Here is a 13,480-nt window from a genome sequence, read left to right as displayed (position 1 = left end):
TGTCCGAGCGCTGTCCATGGTTCTGATAGCTTGCCCTATCATCACTCTATTTTCCCCATACCATAGCCTAAGTAACTCATTCAACTTGAAATCCAACACATGTTCCACATAGTCCAGAGTTCATGTCTGAACGTGGCTATATTGAGTATTAGCTGGCTTCTACTGGCAACTGTATCTGTAGAGTCCTGACCATATGACACTTACTGTACAGACCAAACATAATACTACCCTATCAATTTATAATGAACTAGGTTTTTTCCAGGCTTGCGCATATCACCTTGGGCAAGGCTGCAGGCCAACACCTCAACATGTCTTCAAAGGCTGCAGGCCAACACCTCAACATGTCTTCAAAGACTGCAGGCCAACACCTCAACATGTCTTCAAAGGATGCAGGTCAACACCTCAACATGTCTTCAAAGACTGCAGGTCAACACCTCAACATGTCTTCAAAGGATGCAGGACAACACCTCAACATGTCTTCAAAGGATGCAGGACAACACCTCAACATGTCTTCAAAGACTGCAGGTCAACACCTCAACATGTCTTCAAAGACTGCAGGTCAACACCTCAACATGTCTTCAAAGACTGCAGGTCAACACCTCAACATGTCTTCAAAGGATGCAGGACAACACCTCAACATGTCTTCAAAGACTGCAGGTCAACACCTCAACATGTCTTCAAAGACTGCAGGTCAACACCTCAACATGTCTTCAAAGGATGCAGGCCAACACCTCAACATGTCTTCAAAGACTGCAGGTCAACACCTCAACATGTCTTCAAAGACTGCAGGTCAACACCTCAACATGTCTTCAAAGACTGCAGGTCAACACCTCAACATGTCTTCAAAGGATGCAGGACAACACCTCAACATGTCTTCAAAGGCTGCAGGACAACACCTCAACATGTCTTCAAAGACTGCAGGCCAACACCTCAACATGTCTTCAAAGGCTGCAGGACAACACCTCAACATGTCTTCAAAGGCTGCAGGACAACACCTCAACATGTCTTCAAAGGCTGCAGGACAACACCTCAACATGTCTTCAAAGACTGCAGGCCAACATCTCAACATGTCTTCAAAGACTGCAGGCCAACACCTCAACATGTCTTCACAGACTGCAGGACAACACCTCAACATGTCTTCAAAGGCTGCAGGCCAACACCTCAACATGTCTTCAAAGGCTGCAGGACAACACCTCAACATGTCTTCAAAGACTGCAGGCCAACACCTCAACATGTCTTCAAAGGCTGCAGGCCAACACCTCAACATGTCCCCTGCCAGGATGCATCCCCTCTCTTGTAGTTAGCTGATGCTTTCTGTGATAAACTCCCTGATCTATGAATATAACTCTTTACTCAGCCTTGCCTATAATCCATATAAAATGTGTTGCAATGTTGGATTGTTCCTGTATGTATATTGACTGTGTAACTGTTCTCATTCCAAACTTACCAGTCTATCATGTCCTAATGTGCCAACAGTATGCATCAATATAAAAATCTATTCTGTATTGATTGTGAGAACAGTCATTTGATTTTCCATTTTGCTGTATGCCATCAACAGAAATTAATGTACTCCATGTTAGATCCGCCCTCTTAGTAGGCTATGTGAGTAAAGAGTGAGGCTTCACAGTACTCTGCACACAGGAGATACAGTCGGTCTGTATCATTACGTCACTTCCGCTTATGGCTGTGGGGGAAAACGGGAAAACATTGGACTCCGAGTTGTAGGGGGGCGGTAAAGGCACTGTAACACTGGTTGCTTCCCCTATTATACAGCAAGAAGAAGAAGACATGACACCTCTTTGATGTTAACATGCGAGTTTACCATGCTTAACAGTGTGTAACAGAATACATTCAGTGTGTAACAGAATAGCCTACATTCTGACTGTGTTATGGAACGCATCTGTAGCCTACCAGCGGCCAATAACAATGCCACGACAACTGGGCCAAGTTAGATTAAGCGTGTTGTAAACCAGAATATGGGACTATCTGGAGAAAACAAAACAAATGAAAAATCTGAGCTGGCGATGTTGTTTTGTTGTGGAAAGCGCAGTGCATGGAGACCTGCATGGCTGCCTTGACCGAGTAGAGGTGACCATTGCTTCTTTGTGTCTTGTATTATGCACGTCATGTGGAGGGACACTCTGAGAGGCAGCCTCTGTATCTTGTATTATGCACGTCATGTGGAGGGACACTCTGAGAGGCAGGCTCTGTGTCATGCACGTACAACCCAACAAATGTGATATCACTGAAAAGCACATTATTTCCTCTACACACTGCACACATCATCATTTGTCGTTGTTGCTGCATCCTCTTTATCTGTAGCTCAATTGTTGAGATTCCAGCATTGAGTTTTCTCTGCCTTGTTTTTTCCTCTTCACATTGACATGCCCTATCTAGCTTGTGCACTGTTTTCTTGATGCATCAGAAATGTACAGCTACTTGTGGTGTCTGTGCTCATCATTGTTTTCATGTGTTGGCCCTGTCAGCTTAGCTTAGCTTAGCTTAGCTTAGTTTAGCTTAGCTTAGTTTAGTTTAGCTTAGCTTTATATTCCATTTCTAATGGAATGCTATGGCTCATGCATGATGCTGGTGGAAAGGAACGGGAGTGCTTGCGCTGACGTTTGGGGATGCCCTCAATAAGACTTGTAACTGGGTCATCATATTGAAGCCACTATACTGTCTGCCTCTGCAAATGCCCACTAGTATCATCAGCACCACATTGGAGATGGTTCTATTTTGCATTGTATCTTTGTTCTGTGTATCTTCCTCTGGATCAAATCAAACCAAATTTTTTTTTTTTTTTTGTGATCAATTTTTTATTGACATCAATAGTTCAGCATAATTACAAGACATTATGACAGACATTAGCCAGGATGCATGAGCCCTCATCCCACCTGCCCACTCATATCACCCCCCCAATACCCACCAGAACATGTGCTGAGTGACATCAAGTTTGTGTTTACCACAAAACCAAAAGAAATAAAAATGAAATAAAATATAGGAGAGCACCCTCTCCACCCCAAACCCCAGGGAATCTACCGTACTACCCGACGCCGTTTCTTTTTTTATTATGAGAATTCATGCCCACCATGACACCCCTCTTTGGCCAATCTGTGTGAAAAGTTAACCAGTCGTTCCTTGCCGCATGACCAAACATTCCACAAAGTTTCCTGCCAGTCTGCTCATAACCTTTAGAGTTATCCTGCTAACAGACACTAGAATGCAGTTCCCTCACATTGCTCTAAGCATTCACGCACACATTGTCAGGAGACTCGGAGGTGTGCAGGGCAGGCTGCCTGCCTGCCTGCTCTTCTGGTGTAAGCACTTTGTGTGAGCACATTGGGATGTATTTGAGGAGAGACTGAGGTCTGGGACTTTAGGGGAGCTGAGAATGAGAGGACCTGATTTCAGGGCGGAGAATGGAATGAGTTAAATTTGATTGCTTTGGAAAGATTGCTCTTGAATTTACTCTCTGAAGATAGAGAGAACAATCAAAGGCTTAGAAAACGAGTGTGACACATCTGTCTCAGCCAGTGTCCCACCAATTATATAAAGGGATAATCTGGTAGAAAATCCTGTGTTTAGCACTGAATAGAGTGATTCTCTCTCTCTCTCTCTCTCTCTCTGTCTCTCTCTCTCTCCCTCTCTCTCTCTCTCTCTCTCTCTCTGTCTCTCTCTCTGTCTCTCTCTCTCTCCCCCTCTCTCTCTCTCTCTCTCTCTCACACACACACACACACGCAAAGATGCAGTTTGGTATGAGACAGTGGAAAGGAGAAGCATAATATGATTATTGGTCTGATGCTATAGCTACAGTATGTGTAACTCTCCTCCTTGTTCATTTTACTATAGCAACTGCTGTCCATCCTAATGGTTCTGTCATAGCTGTCAATATCAACATATCAAGCTACCAGTATTCATATTCCAAAAATGGAACCTCCTTCATATCAGAGCGAATGGCTCTAACCCAGGATACACAGATCATAATGACATCTGAGTTTGTAATCTTGGTGGAGATGTGTGCAGCCCCTCAGGTCCCCAGTGTTCGAATCCAAGTCCGAGTCGCCAAAGAAGAATCCAAATCGAGTCCCTATTACCTGAGTCTGAGTCCAGAGTTACTGAACATGAGCGTGAATCCACATATAGGTGGAACACACGTGCCTGCCGTTGCACAAAATTGAATAATGTCACGGTATTAATATAGCTATCAATATCTTATGCTAAATTATTAGGGCCTATTACAAAAAAAAAGTCCAAGTCCTCGTCTCCAACTTCCAAGTCTGAATGCATGAATGCTCGAGTCCAAGTCCGAGTCATCAGTGCCCAAGTTGAGTCACGAGTGCTGAAAATGTCTCTCAGACTCGAGTCGAGTCGGATTCAGAGTCAACTACAACACTGCCTGAATGCCTGAGGCGCCACCCAAAGGTCCTGATGAGGTGGGCGGGGCAGAGCCTGAGGGGCCACCCAAAGGTCCTGATGAGGTGGACGGGGCAGAGCCTGAGGGGCCACCTAAAGGTCCTGATGAGGTGGACGGGGCAGAGCCTGAGGGGCCACCTAAAGGTCCTGATGAGGTGGACGGGGCAGAGCCTGAGGGGCCACCTAAAGGTCCTGATGAGGTGGACGGGGCAGAGCCTGAGGGGCCACCTAAAGGTCCTGATGAGGTGGACGGGGCAGAGCCTGAGGGGCCACCTAAAGGTCCTGATGAGGTGGACCAGGCAGAGCCTGAGGGGCCACCTAAAGGTCCTGATGAGGTGGACGGGGCAGAGCCTGAGGGGCCACCCAAAGGTCCTGATGAGGTGGACGGGGCAGAGCCTGAGGGGCCACCCAAAGGTCCTGATGAGGTGGACGGGGCAGAGCCTGAGGGGCCACCTAAAGGTCCTGATGAGGTGGACGGGGCAGAGCCTGAGGGGCCACCCAAAGGTCCTGATGAGGTGGACGGGGCAGAGCCTGAGGGGCCACCCAAAGGTCCTGATGAGGTGGACGGGGCAGAGCCTGAGGGGCCACCCAAAGGTCCTGATGAGGTGGATGGTGCAGAGCCTGAGGGGCCACCCAAAGGTCCTGATGAGGTGGACCAGGCAGAGCCTGAGGGGCCACCTAAAGGTCCTGATGAGGTGGACGGGGCAGAGCCTGAGGGGCCACCCAAAGGTCCTGATGAGGTGGACCAGGCAGAGCCTGAGGGGCCACCCAAAGGTCCTGATGAGGTGGACGGGGCAGAGCCTGAGGGGCCACCCAAAGGTCCTGATGAGGTGGACGGGGCAGAGCCTGAGGGGCCACCCAAAGGTCCTGATGAGGTGGACCAGGCAGAGCCTGAGGGGCCACCTAAAGGTCCTGATGAGGTGGACCAGGCAGAGCCTGAAGGGCCACCTAAAGGTCCTGATGAGGTGGACCAGGCAGAGCCTGAAGGGCCACCTAAAGGTCCTGATGAGGTGGACGGTGCAGAGCCTGAGGGGCCACCTAAAGGTCCTGATGAGGTGGACGGTGCAGAGCCTGAAGGGCCACCTAAAGGTCCTGATGAGGTGGACCAGGCAGAGCCTGAAGGGCCACCTAAAGGTCCTGATGAGGTGGACCAGGCAGAGCCTGAAGGGCCACCTAAAGGTCCTGATGAGGTGGACGGTGCAGAGCCTGAGGGGCCACCTAAAGGTCCTGATAAGGTGGACGGTGCAGAGCCTGAAGGGCCACCTAAAGGTCCTGATGAGGTGGACCAGGCAGAGCCTGAAGGGCCACCTAAAGGTCCTGATGAGGTGGACGGTGCAGAGCCTGAAGGGCCACCTAAAGGTCCTGATGAGGTGGACCAGGCAGAGCCTGAGGGGCCACCCAAAGGTCCTGATGAGGTGGACGGTGCAGAGCCTGAGGGGCCACCCAAAGGTCCTGATGAGGTGGACGGTGCAGAGCCTGAGGGGCCACCTAAAGGTCCTGATGAGGTGGAGGCAGAGGCCGGAGTGAGGCAAGCTGCTGCGATGGAGACAGACAATGGAGGCTGGTGCATCGCTACGGCGCTTTGCAAGAATGCAGCCTGGAGAGGAATTTTGGCCCCTCTTTCAAACGCCAAGCTGGATTGGGAAGCTTTGAGACAGGATTGTGGGGAATTCAGGCACTGGTGCAAAGTTGGCATCCGGTGCTAGGCTGTTTAAGGAACTGTGGGAGAATTGTGATTTCACCCCACAGCATGTAAAGCAGCTAAACATAATTTTAAAGGCAAGCAAGGAAAACCTATAGCACATTTCAAACACAAGGCAAATACAATGTGCTTCACATACAACAGGAAAAGAATACATGCACACACACCACAACTAGAATAAATGACACACAAAAAAGAAACAGATTCAATAAGAATAGCCATCGGCCATTTTTGTCTAACCTGGTTTCAGTAAAAGAAAAAAAAATCAAGTTTATAAATATTAATTAGGTCATTAATCAAAGGAACTTGTTAGCCAGAGACCTAACAAGCCAAGCTTGGGGGAGGGGGGGGGGGGGGGGGGGTAATAGTATATTATTACACAGGCCCTGAGGCAGGATGTGTTATTACACAGGCAGGATGTGTTATTACACAGGCAGGATGTGTTATTACACAGGCAGGATGTGTTATTACACAGACCCTGAGACAGGATGTGTTATTACACAGGCCCTGAGGCAGGATGTGTTATTACACAGACCCTGAGGCAGGATGTGTTATTACACAGACCCTGAGGCAGGATGTGTTATTACACTGGCCCTGAGGCAGGATGTGTTATTACACAGACCCTGAGGCAGGATGTGTTATTACACAGACCCTGAGACAGGATGTGTTATTACACAGACCCTGAGACAGGATGTGTTATTACACTGGCCCTGAGGCAGGATGTGTTATTACACAGACCCTGAGGCAGGATGTGTTATTACACAGACCCTGAGACAGGATGTGTTATTACACTTGCCCTGAGGCAGGATGTATTATTACACAGACCCTGAGACAGGATGTGTTATTACACAGACCCTGAGACAGGATGTGTTATTACACAGACCCTGAGGCAGGATGTGTTATTACACAGACCCTGAGACAGGATGTGTTATTACACTTGCCCTGAGGCAGGATGTATTATTACACAGACCCTGAGACAGGATGTGTTATTACACAGACCCTGAGACAGGATGTGTTATTACACAGACCCTGAGACAGGATGTGTTATTACACAGACCCTGAGGCAGGATGTATTATTACACAGACCCTGAGACAGGATGTGTTATTACACAGGCCCTGAGACAGGATGTGTTATTACACAGACCCTGAGACAGGATGTGTTATTACACAGACCCTGAGACAGGATGTGTTATTACACAGACCCTGAGGCAGGATGTGTTATTACACTGACCCTGAGGCAGGATGTGTTATTACACAGGCCCTGAGGCAGGATGTGTTATTACACAGGCCCTGAGGCAGGATGTGTTATTACACAGACCCTGAGGCAGGATGTGTTATTACACAGACCCTGAGGCAGGATGTGTTATTACACAGGCCCTGAGGCAGGATGTCTTTGCTCGTGACCCTGTTCACACTGACACACTCAGCAGACAGCTCTGCTTGCCGGAGGCGTCCGGTCTCCGTTTCTCCAAACTGGGACCGTGCCAGCTGCATTCTACTGCATGTAGCACACTGACTGTCGGCAAGTACCTCCTACAACCCCACATCAAAAAATACAAACTATCCCTTTAATGCTAGTGGCCTACTATCACTCAACTACACCACACATTGCATACCAAGGTGTTAGCATGGAGCCTGATGCCACTTCTTGATCTCTAAAACTTCACAGCTAAACAACCAACAGGACAATTTATCAAAAACTTGCTGGGTTCCTTCCTAACATGTATTCCTAGTTGTAAATAAGTCCAAACTCACTGAATGTGAATGCCCAAAACAAGTCCCAAGAGTGTCCCAGGTGACTGATTCAATTTTTGGAAGGACATTCTGGAGTGCTGGCCTGCTTCTTTTTACTTGAGTTGTAAATCAGCCAGATGCTCAAGAGGCCTTGGTCATTTCAGTGTGAAGGGCCTGTGTCTGTTTTGTATGGAGGTCTCTCTGTGCTTATTTGATAAGTGATGGTCTGTTTGGTCGATGTGTGAAAGAGAGAGGCAGTTAGAGCGGAAAGAGAGAAGAGAGGAGAGGAGAGGAGGAAGAGAGAGGAAGAGAGAGAGAGTGAATGGAGGAAGAGAGAGAGAGTGAATGGAGGAAGAGAGAGAGTGAATGGAGGAAAGGATAAATGAGAAGAGAGAGAGAGAGAGAGAGAGAGAGAGAGAGAGAGAGAGAGAGAGAGAGTCATACAACAACACAGCACCAGGCTGCACAGCCTGCCAACTCAGCCTAGGTCAAAGCATGATGGAAAACTACCAGTGTCCAGTGTGCGCGTGTGTGTGTGTGTGCGCGTGCGCGGCGCGTGTGTGTGTGTGTGTGTGTGCGCACACACACACACACACACACACGCGTGTGTGTCTTCTGCAACCAGACAGTGTTTTCACTGGAAATACCCTCTCAATTCACATCATGGTCCATGGACGGATTATTGAAAATGTCGTCTGGCGTTTCTGTGTTGGCCTCCTGTGTTGGCTGAGCGGCCATTCACTCAGTACTGACTGAGCACCAAAGTCACGCCGGCTAAAGTCACGTCCTTTCCTGCATTCAACATACAACCGAGGGATTTCATCCGCCATTCATTTTCCATCGACAGATTGTTCAAAAACGTTATACCTTTTAACGTTATACGTTTTAACGTTATACAAATGGAGGGGGGAGGGCAGATATGCGGTCGCTATGACGACCAGTTGTGGGCGGAGGCGAGTCAACTTGTGGTGGAAGCAAACAGTGTATCAGGTCGAGACGAGTAAGGTCAAGTAAGAGTAGAGCCGTACTGTGCTGTTTATGTGTGGTGGAAATGAGCCATTATGACCCCTCTCCTCTCTTCCTCGCCCTCTCCTCTCCTCTCTTCCTCATCCTCTCCTCTCTTCCTCGCCCTCTCCTTTCCTCTCTTCCTCTCCTCTCTTCCTCATCCTCTCCTCTCTTCCTCGCCCTCTCCTCTCTTCCTCTCCTCTCTTCCTCACCCTCTCCTCTCTTCCTCACCCTCTCCTCTCTTCCTCATCCTCTCCTCTCTTCCTCGCCCTCTCCTCTCCTCTCTTCCTCGCCCTCTCCTCTCCTCTCTTCCTCATCCTCTCCTCTCTTCCTCACCCTCTCCTCTCCTCTCTTCCTCACCCGCTCTCTCCCATCAGCTCTTTCAGAATGAAGATTGAGAACAGCCTGACCCTCCCCCAGGCCCCCGAGGCCCTGTCCCAGTCCGGCCTGCAGTTCACTGTCGCCACCGAGGAGGACTTCGATGACATCATGACCATGAGCCAGGACATCTATGGTGGCCTTGACTACCTGCCCACCAGATACAGCGCTTGGCTACAGGAGACCAATCGCATCGTCATACTGGCTCACAAACAGGGCAAAGTGGTGAGTTGTGTGGATGGTACTGTATGAAATGATGTGGTACCACAACCTTAAATGGACAGTACACTATGTGATGTTCTGCTGCTAGAGCTCACACTCAAAACGATGAAAAGACAGGGTTTGATGATGTCCTGAAGTAGCGTGGGATCAAGGAAGTCGTCTTCACTGCCATTGCCGTTTACTTAGGTTAGGATTCCAAACGGAGTCGTTGAAACCGGTAAAAATGCAGAATAAAGCAGTTTCACGTTAAAATTCACTGTTTCCCCAACGCAATTAGGTGGAGGGGGGCTGCTAGCCGCATTGTCGCTAATGTTAGCTGAATCTGTTTCTACGTGGTCAGTTTGTTTTTAGGTAAGGATTTCTTCAGTGTTCATCATTCACAGATTATTCGTAGAGGTCTCCTCCTCTCCAAAATGAACAGACTCTGTAATTAAAATTGGTAAAAACAAACACTGAATAAATCGGTTTGTTAAAACTCACTACTTCTCCGAGGCTCTTTGGCGGAAACATTATGTCAGTGAGCAGAGCTGTTGCTCACCTTCTCTAATAACTTGAGATCCAGACATTGGTCGTCAGTTGAATAGGCGGTCCTTCAATGTGGCCTGAGGACACATTGCGTTCAGACACACATACGAATGTGATCACAGACCACCTCTGAACTGAATGTGGTCTGTCTGAGCAATCGGGTCTCAATGCGTGTGATCAGATCGCCCAAGACACCCAGATGTTAATAACCGGTCTCAGCAGAGCCATAGATCACTTTCAAACAGTTGAGAGAGATTACTTTAAAGAAATGATCAGAACACTGGTTCCAGTGCATGCTTACATAAATGCCATATATACTGTATCATCCATGCTTTAAATTATATTCTTGTAGGAATTTGAGGTCATATCACACAGCTGTAGCTGGAGGAATGATGTCCAGTTGTAAAGGGCCAAAGTTAATGGGTTGTTTGTTTCACAGTCATGTACTGTCTTCTCTCCCTGTCACTGGCCAGATTGCTCTGGAGTCGGTGTGTGTGATTGATGATGGGGAGACGATGCTAGTGGAAGGGCTTCGTGTTGCCCCCCAGGAGCGGGGCAAGGGTGTGGCAGGTGTCCTGCTGCGGTTCTGCTCGCAGCTGGTCAAGTCCAAATACCCCGAGGTCAAAGTCAGCCGCCTGACCCGTGATGACCAGCTTGGACCCAAGGACTTCCAGAAGTATCGCCTCATTACCAAGCAGGTACTCTTGGAAAACCACAATAAAACCCCTTGATTTTTTTACCTGTTATTTCATAATGAGCCAAACAATTCAACAGACACCACCAAAACCATTGTTTCCCTGTGGTACAGCGCGCATGGCGTGCGCACCTCTTTTTCTGGCAGTTTCTAGGCGTGCATAAAAGTCTTCAGCGCAAAGGCGCTGAGTCGCACCGCTCGACAATGCCAGTTGGGCCAGGCAGCCAATCAAATCAAGTAGAAGGCGGACTCTGAGCTGTTTGCAGCACTGCTCCTCAGTGCTCCACGGGCACACCAAGCTGTTTGTACAACACAGTCTCACAGAAAATTGTAAAATAGCAACGTTTTGGACCAACGTTGCTATGTTACAATTTCGGCTCGAAAATTGTAAAATGGTAACGTTCTGAGATCTTAGGGTTAGGGTTAGGGTAGGGGGAGGGGTTAGAAACATAAAATCTCCGTAAACCACGCCCAAACCACGCCCACCCCTGTAGAAAGGTACGTTACCATTTTACAATTTCGGAGCCGAAATTGTAACATACTGTAGCAACGTTGGTCCACAAACGTTGCTATTTTACAATTTCGGGTTGGTTTCCAGCACTGCTCCTCAGTGCTCCACGGGCACACCAAGCTGTTTGCAGCACAAATGATGAGCAAATCATTAGTAAATGAAAAAAGCATGACCTAATAGCTTATAAATGACTTACTACTCAACGTTATTATAAAGTGTTACCAATAACGCTCAGAATTTAGGCTACATTTGGGTCGCGAATTAATGAGTAAGGAAAAATGTGGGTCGTGAGTTTAGACCATGTTGAGAACCATTGTTGTAGACCTTTGCCATACCAAGCATAGCTTCACTTTCCTTGCACTATCCTTCCCTCCACAGGGCATCCTGCTGGTACGCTTTCGAGCTGAAGACCTCAAGCTTCGTCTTTCTGAGCTCGGCCCAGATGGAGACCTCCACTCCTCCTCCTCTATCCCGCCTCCAGTGCGTCTCGACCCCACAGCCATCCACCGGTTGTATCTGACCTCTGACCTCATGCGGGGGGTCCTGCCCAATGCCACCATTGTTCAAGACTGGCAGCCATTCAAGCCATTGCCCAGTAACATGGCTATTCTGCTGAAGAAGGAAATTGACTGGATGGTGGACGATGGTTCCAGGCCCACCGTAGCCAGCCTCTGCACCTTCCCCTTCAGGGTACCCATCGGAGATGACTGGTAATTGTCTTTATTTATTCAGAATAACACAATATAAAGGTTTGCTCAAATGTTTGCTCAAATATCTAACATAAGAATAGATAGTATAGCTGGGGATAGGAAGGTCATAGAGCAGGGGTGTCCAAACTTTTTGGAATGGGGGCCAGATTAGATCATGTGAAAATGCCGGGGGGCCGGGTGCTTCTCACATCATATGGGTTATGAATAAAATAAAATAAAAAATCACATACAAATTTGCTCGAAAGATTTTGTTTACCATCTGAAAACATTAGTTCTGCCTGTGTTGTTCCTACTTGGCGCTTGTACAAACTGTATAGTGTACTGTGATAGTGCTGTTATCATTAGATGAAGGGAAAAAATGCTAATTGAACTTGCTTGATTAACCAATACTGTGTGGAGGGCCACATATAGTATATTTTGAGAGACAAGACGAGGGCCACTTAAAATCAGTCCGCGGGCCGCAATTGGCCCCAGGGCCGGACTTTGGACATCCCTGTCATAGAGAGTCGGGGTTCGATGGGTTGGTAGGGGGAGTGGCTGGGGGGAAGTGGGGGGGGGGGGAATCAGGGTCCAGGTTCTGATCCGACTCACAAAATTTGCACATCATAACAGACTGGAACATTGGCCTTGGTGGAGGTCTCTTCTACTGTTAATTAAATGTTTTTCAATGAGACAGCCATTGAAAAATTGTGATAATTGTGTCTGTTGGCCTAGCCGGTAAGATTTTTACATATACAAACAAAAGGTGTACTTTCTGCCATTGGCTTTCAAACATGAGGAACTATAATTCTCCAATGAAATTCAACTTTTCACTCAGTCAACCACTGCTTCCTCAACCAGGTACTACCTGAACATCGACATGTTCGGTAAGGACCTGGCCCTGGCTCGGCGGCAGTTCCTGTGCCACCTACGACGTCACACCGCCGCCCTGAACGGTCACGTGATGTGTCAGATGTTCCTGGATCCACCTCTCTGGAAGCCCATGGCCGAGTTCTGCCGCCAAACCCTGGGTGTGGAGCTGGTGAAGGAGTACACCGAGCAATGCGTGGTGGAGTCGGACGTCATCTAGGAGCAGGAGAGGATTTGGATCGAGGACGAGCCAAAAAGGAATGAAGATGAGGAGGAAGATGAAGATAGAAAGATCCAACTCAATTACAATTTACAGAAACGCGACAAGCTTTCGCCCTGAGAAGTTTGTGGTGAAGGGATGGAAAAGCAAGCAAACAAAATGGCGTCATTTCTAGAGAACGAGACCACTTCTTCGGCTGCGTTAGATTTTGCGATAGGTTTGATTGATTTAACAGTACACTAACAAATATCTCTTAGGGCAAGGAGGAAAGGCGTTAACGTGTTACGAGTGATGAGCTTCGGAAAGCTTTCTCACAAGGTCTTCACTTACTCACCCTCTTAGCACAAATGTAACTAAAAAATAGTAAAGATGCAAACACTATTCTTTGAAGAAAAAAATGCAAGCACGCTTAGGTTATCTCATATTTTTTCAATCTTTTTTCTCTTCTTTTTTGTAAATATTATTATAAGTATATAAATATGTACACATTCTGAGTTGGATTACTAAGTCTGCACAA

The 13,480-nt window shown here is 47.8% G+C and overlaps 1 protein-coding gene across 1 annotated transcript; it reads left to right on the top strand.

Moving 5' to 3' along the window:
• Positions 1 to 9,241: 9,241 nt before the first annotated feature.
• nat16 (N-acetyltransferase 16) lies at positions 9,242 to 12,963 on the top strand (the record flags this gene model as incomplete). Its single annotated transcript, XM_083639783.1, has 4 exons — positions 9,242 to 9,457; positions 10,453 to 10,677; positions 11,563 to 11,894; positions 12,735 to 12,963. The coding sequence occupies 4 exons, from the start codon at positions 9,242 to 9,244 to the stop codon at positions 12,961 to 12,963; spliced, it is 1,002 nt and encodes a 333-aa protein (XP_083495909.1).
• Between the last annotated feature and the right edge of the window lie 517 nt (positions 12,964 to 13,480).

The sequence above is a fragment of the Poromitra crassiceps genome (genome assembly GCF_964638095.1).
Source record: "Poromitra crassiceps genome assembly, chromosome: 7".
Classification (NCBI taxonomy): domain Eukaryota; kingdom Metazoa; phylum Chordata; class Actinopteri; order Beryciformes; family Melamphaidae; genus Poromitra; species Poromitra crassiceps.
The sequence above is the reverse complement of the archived record's forward strand: the minus strand, read 5'-3'. Positions and strand labels throughout refer to the sequence as shown.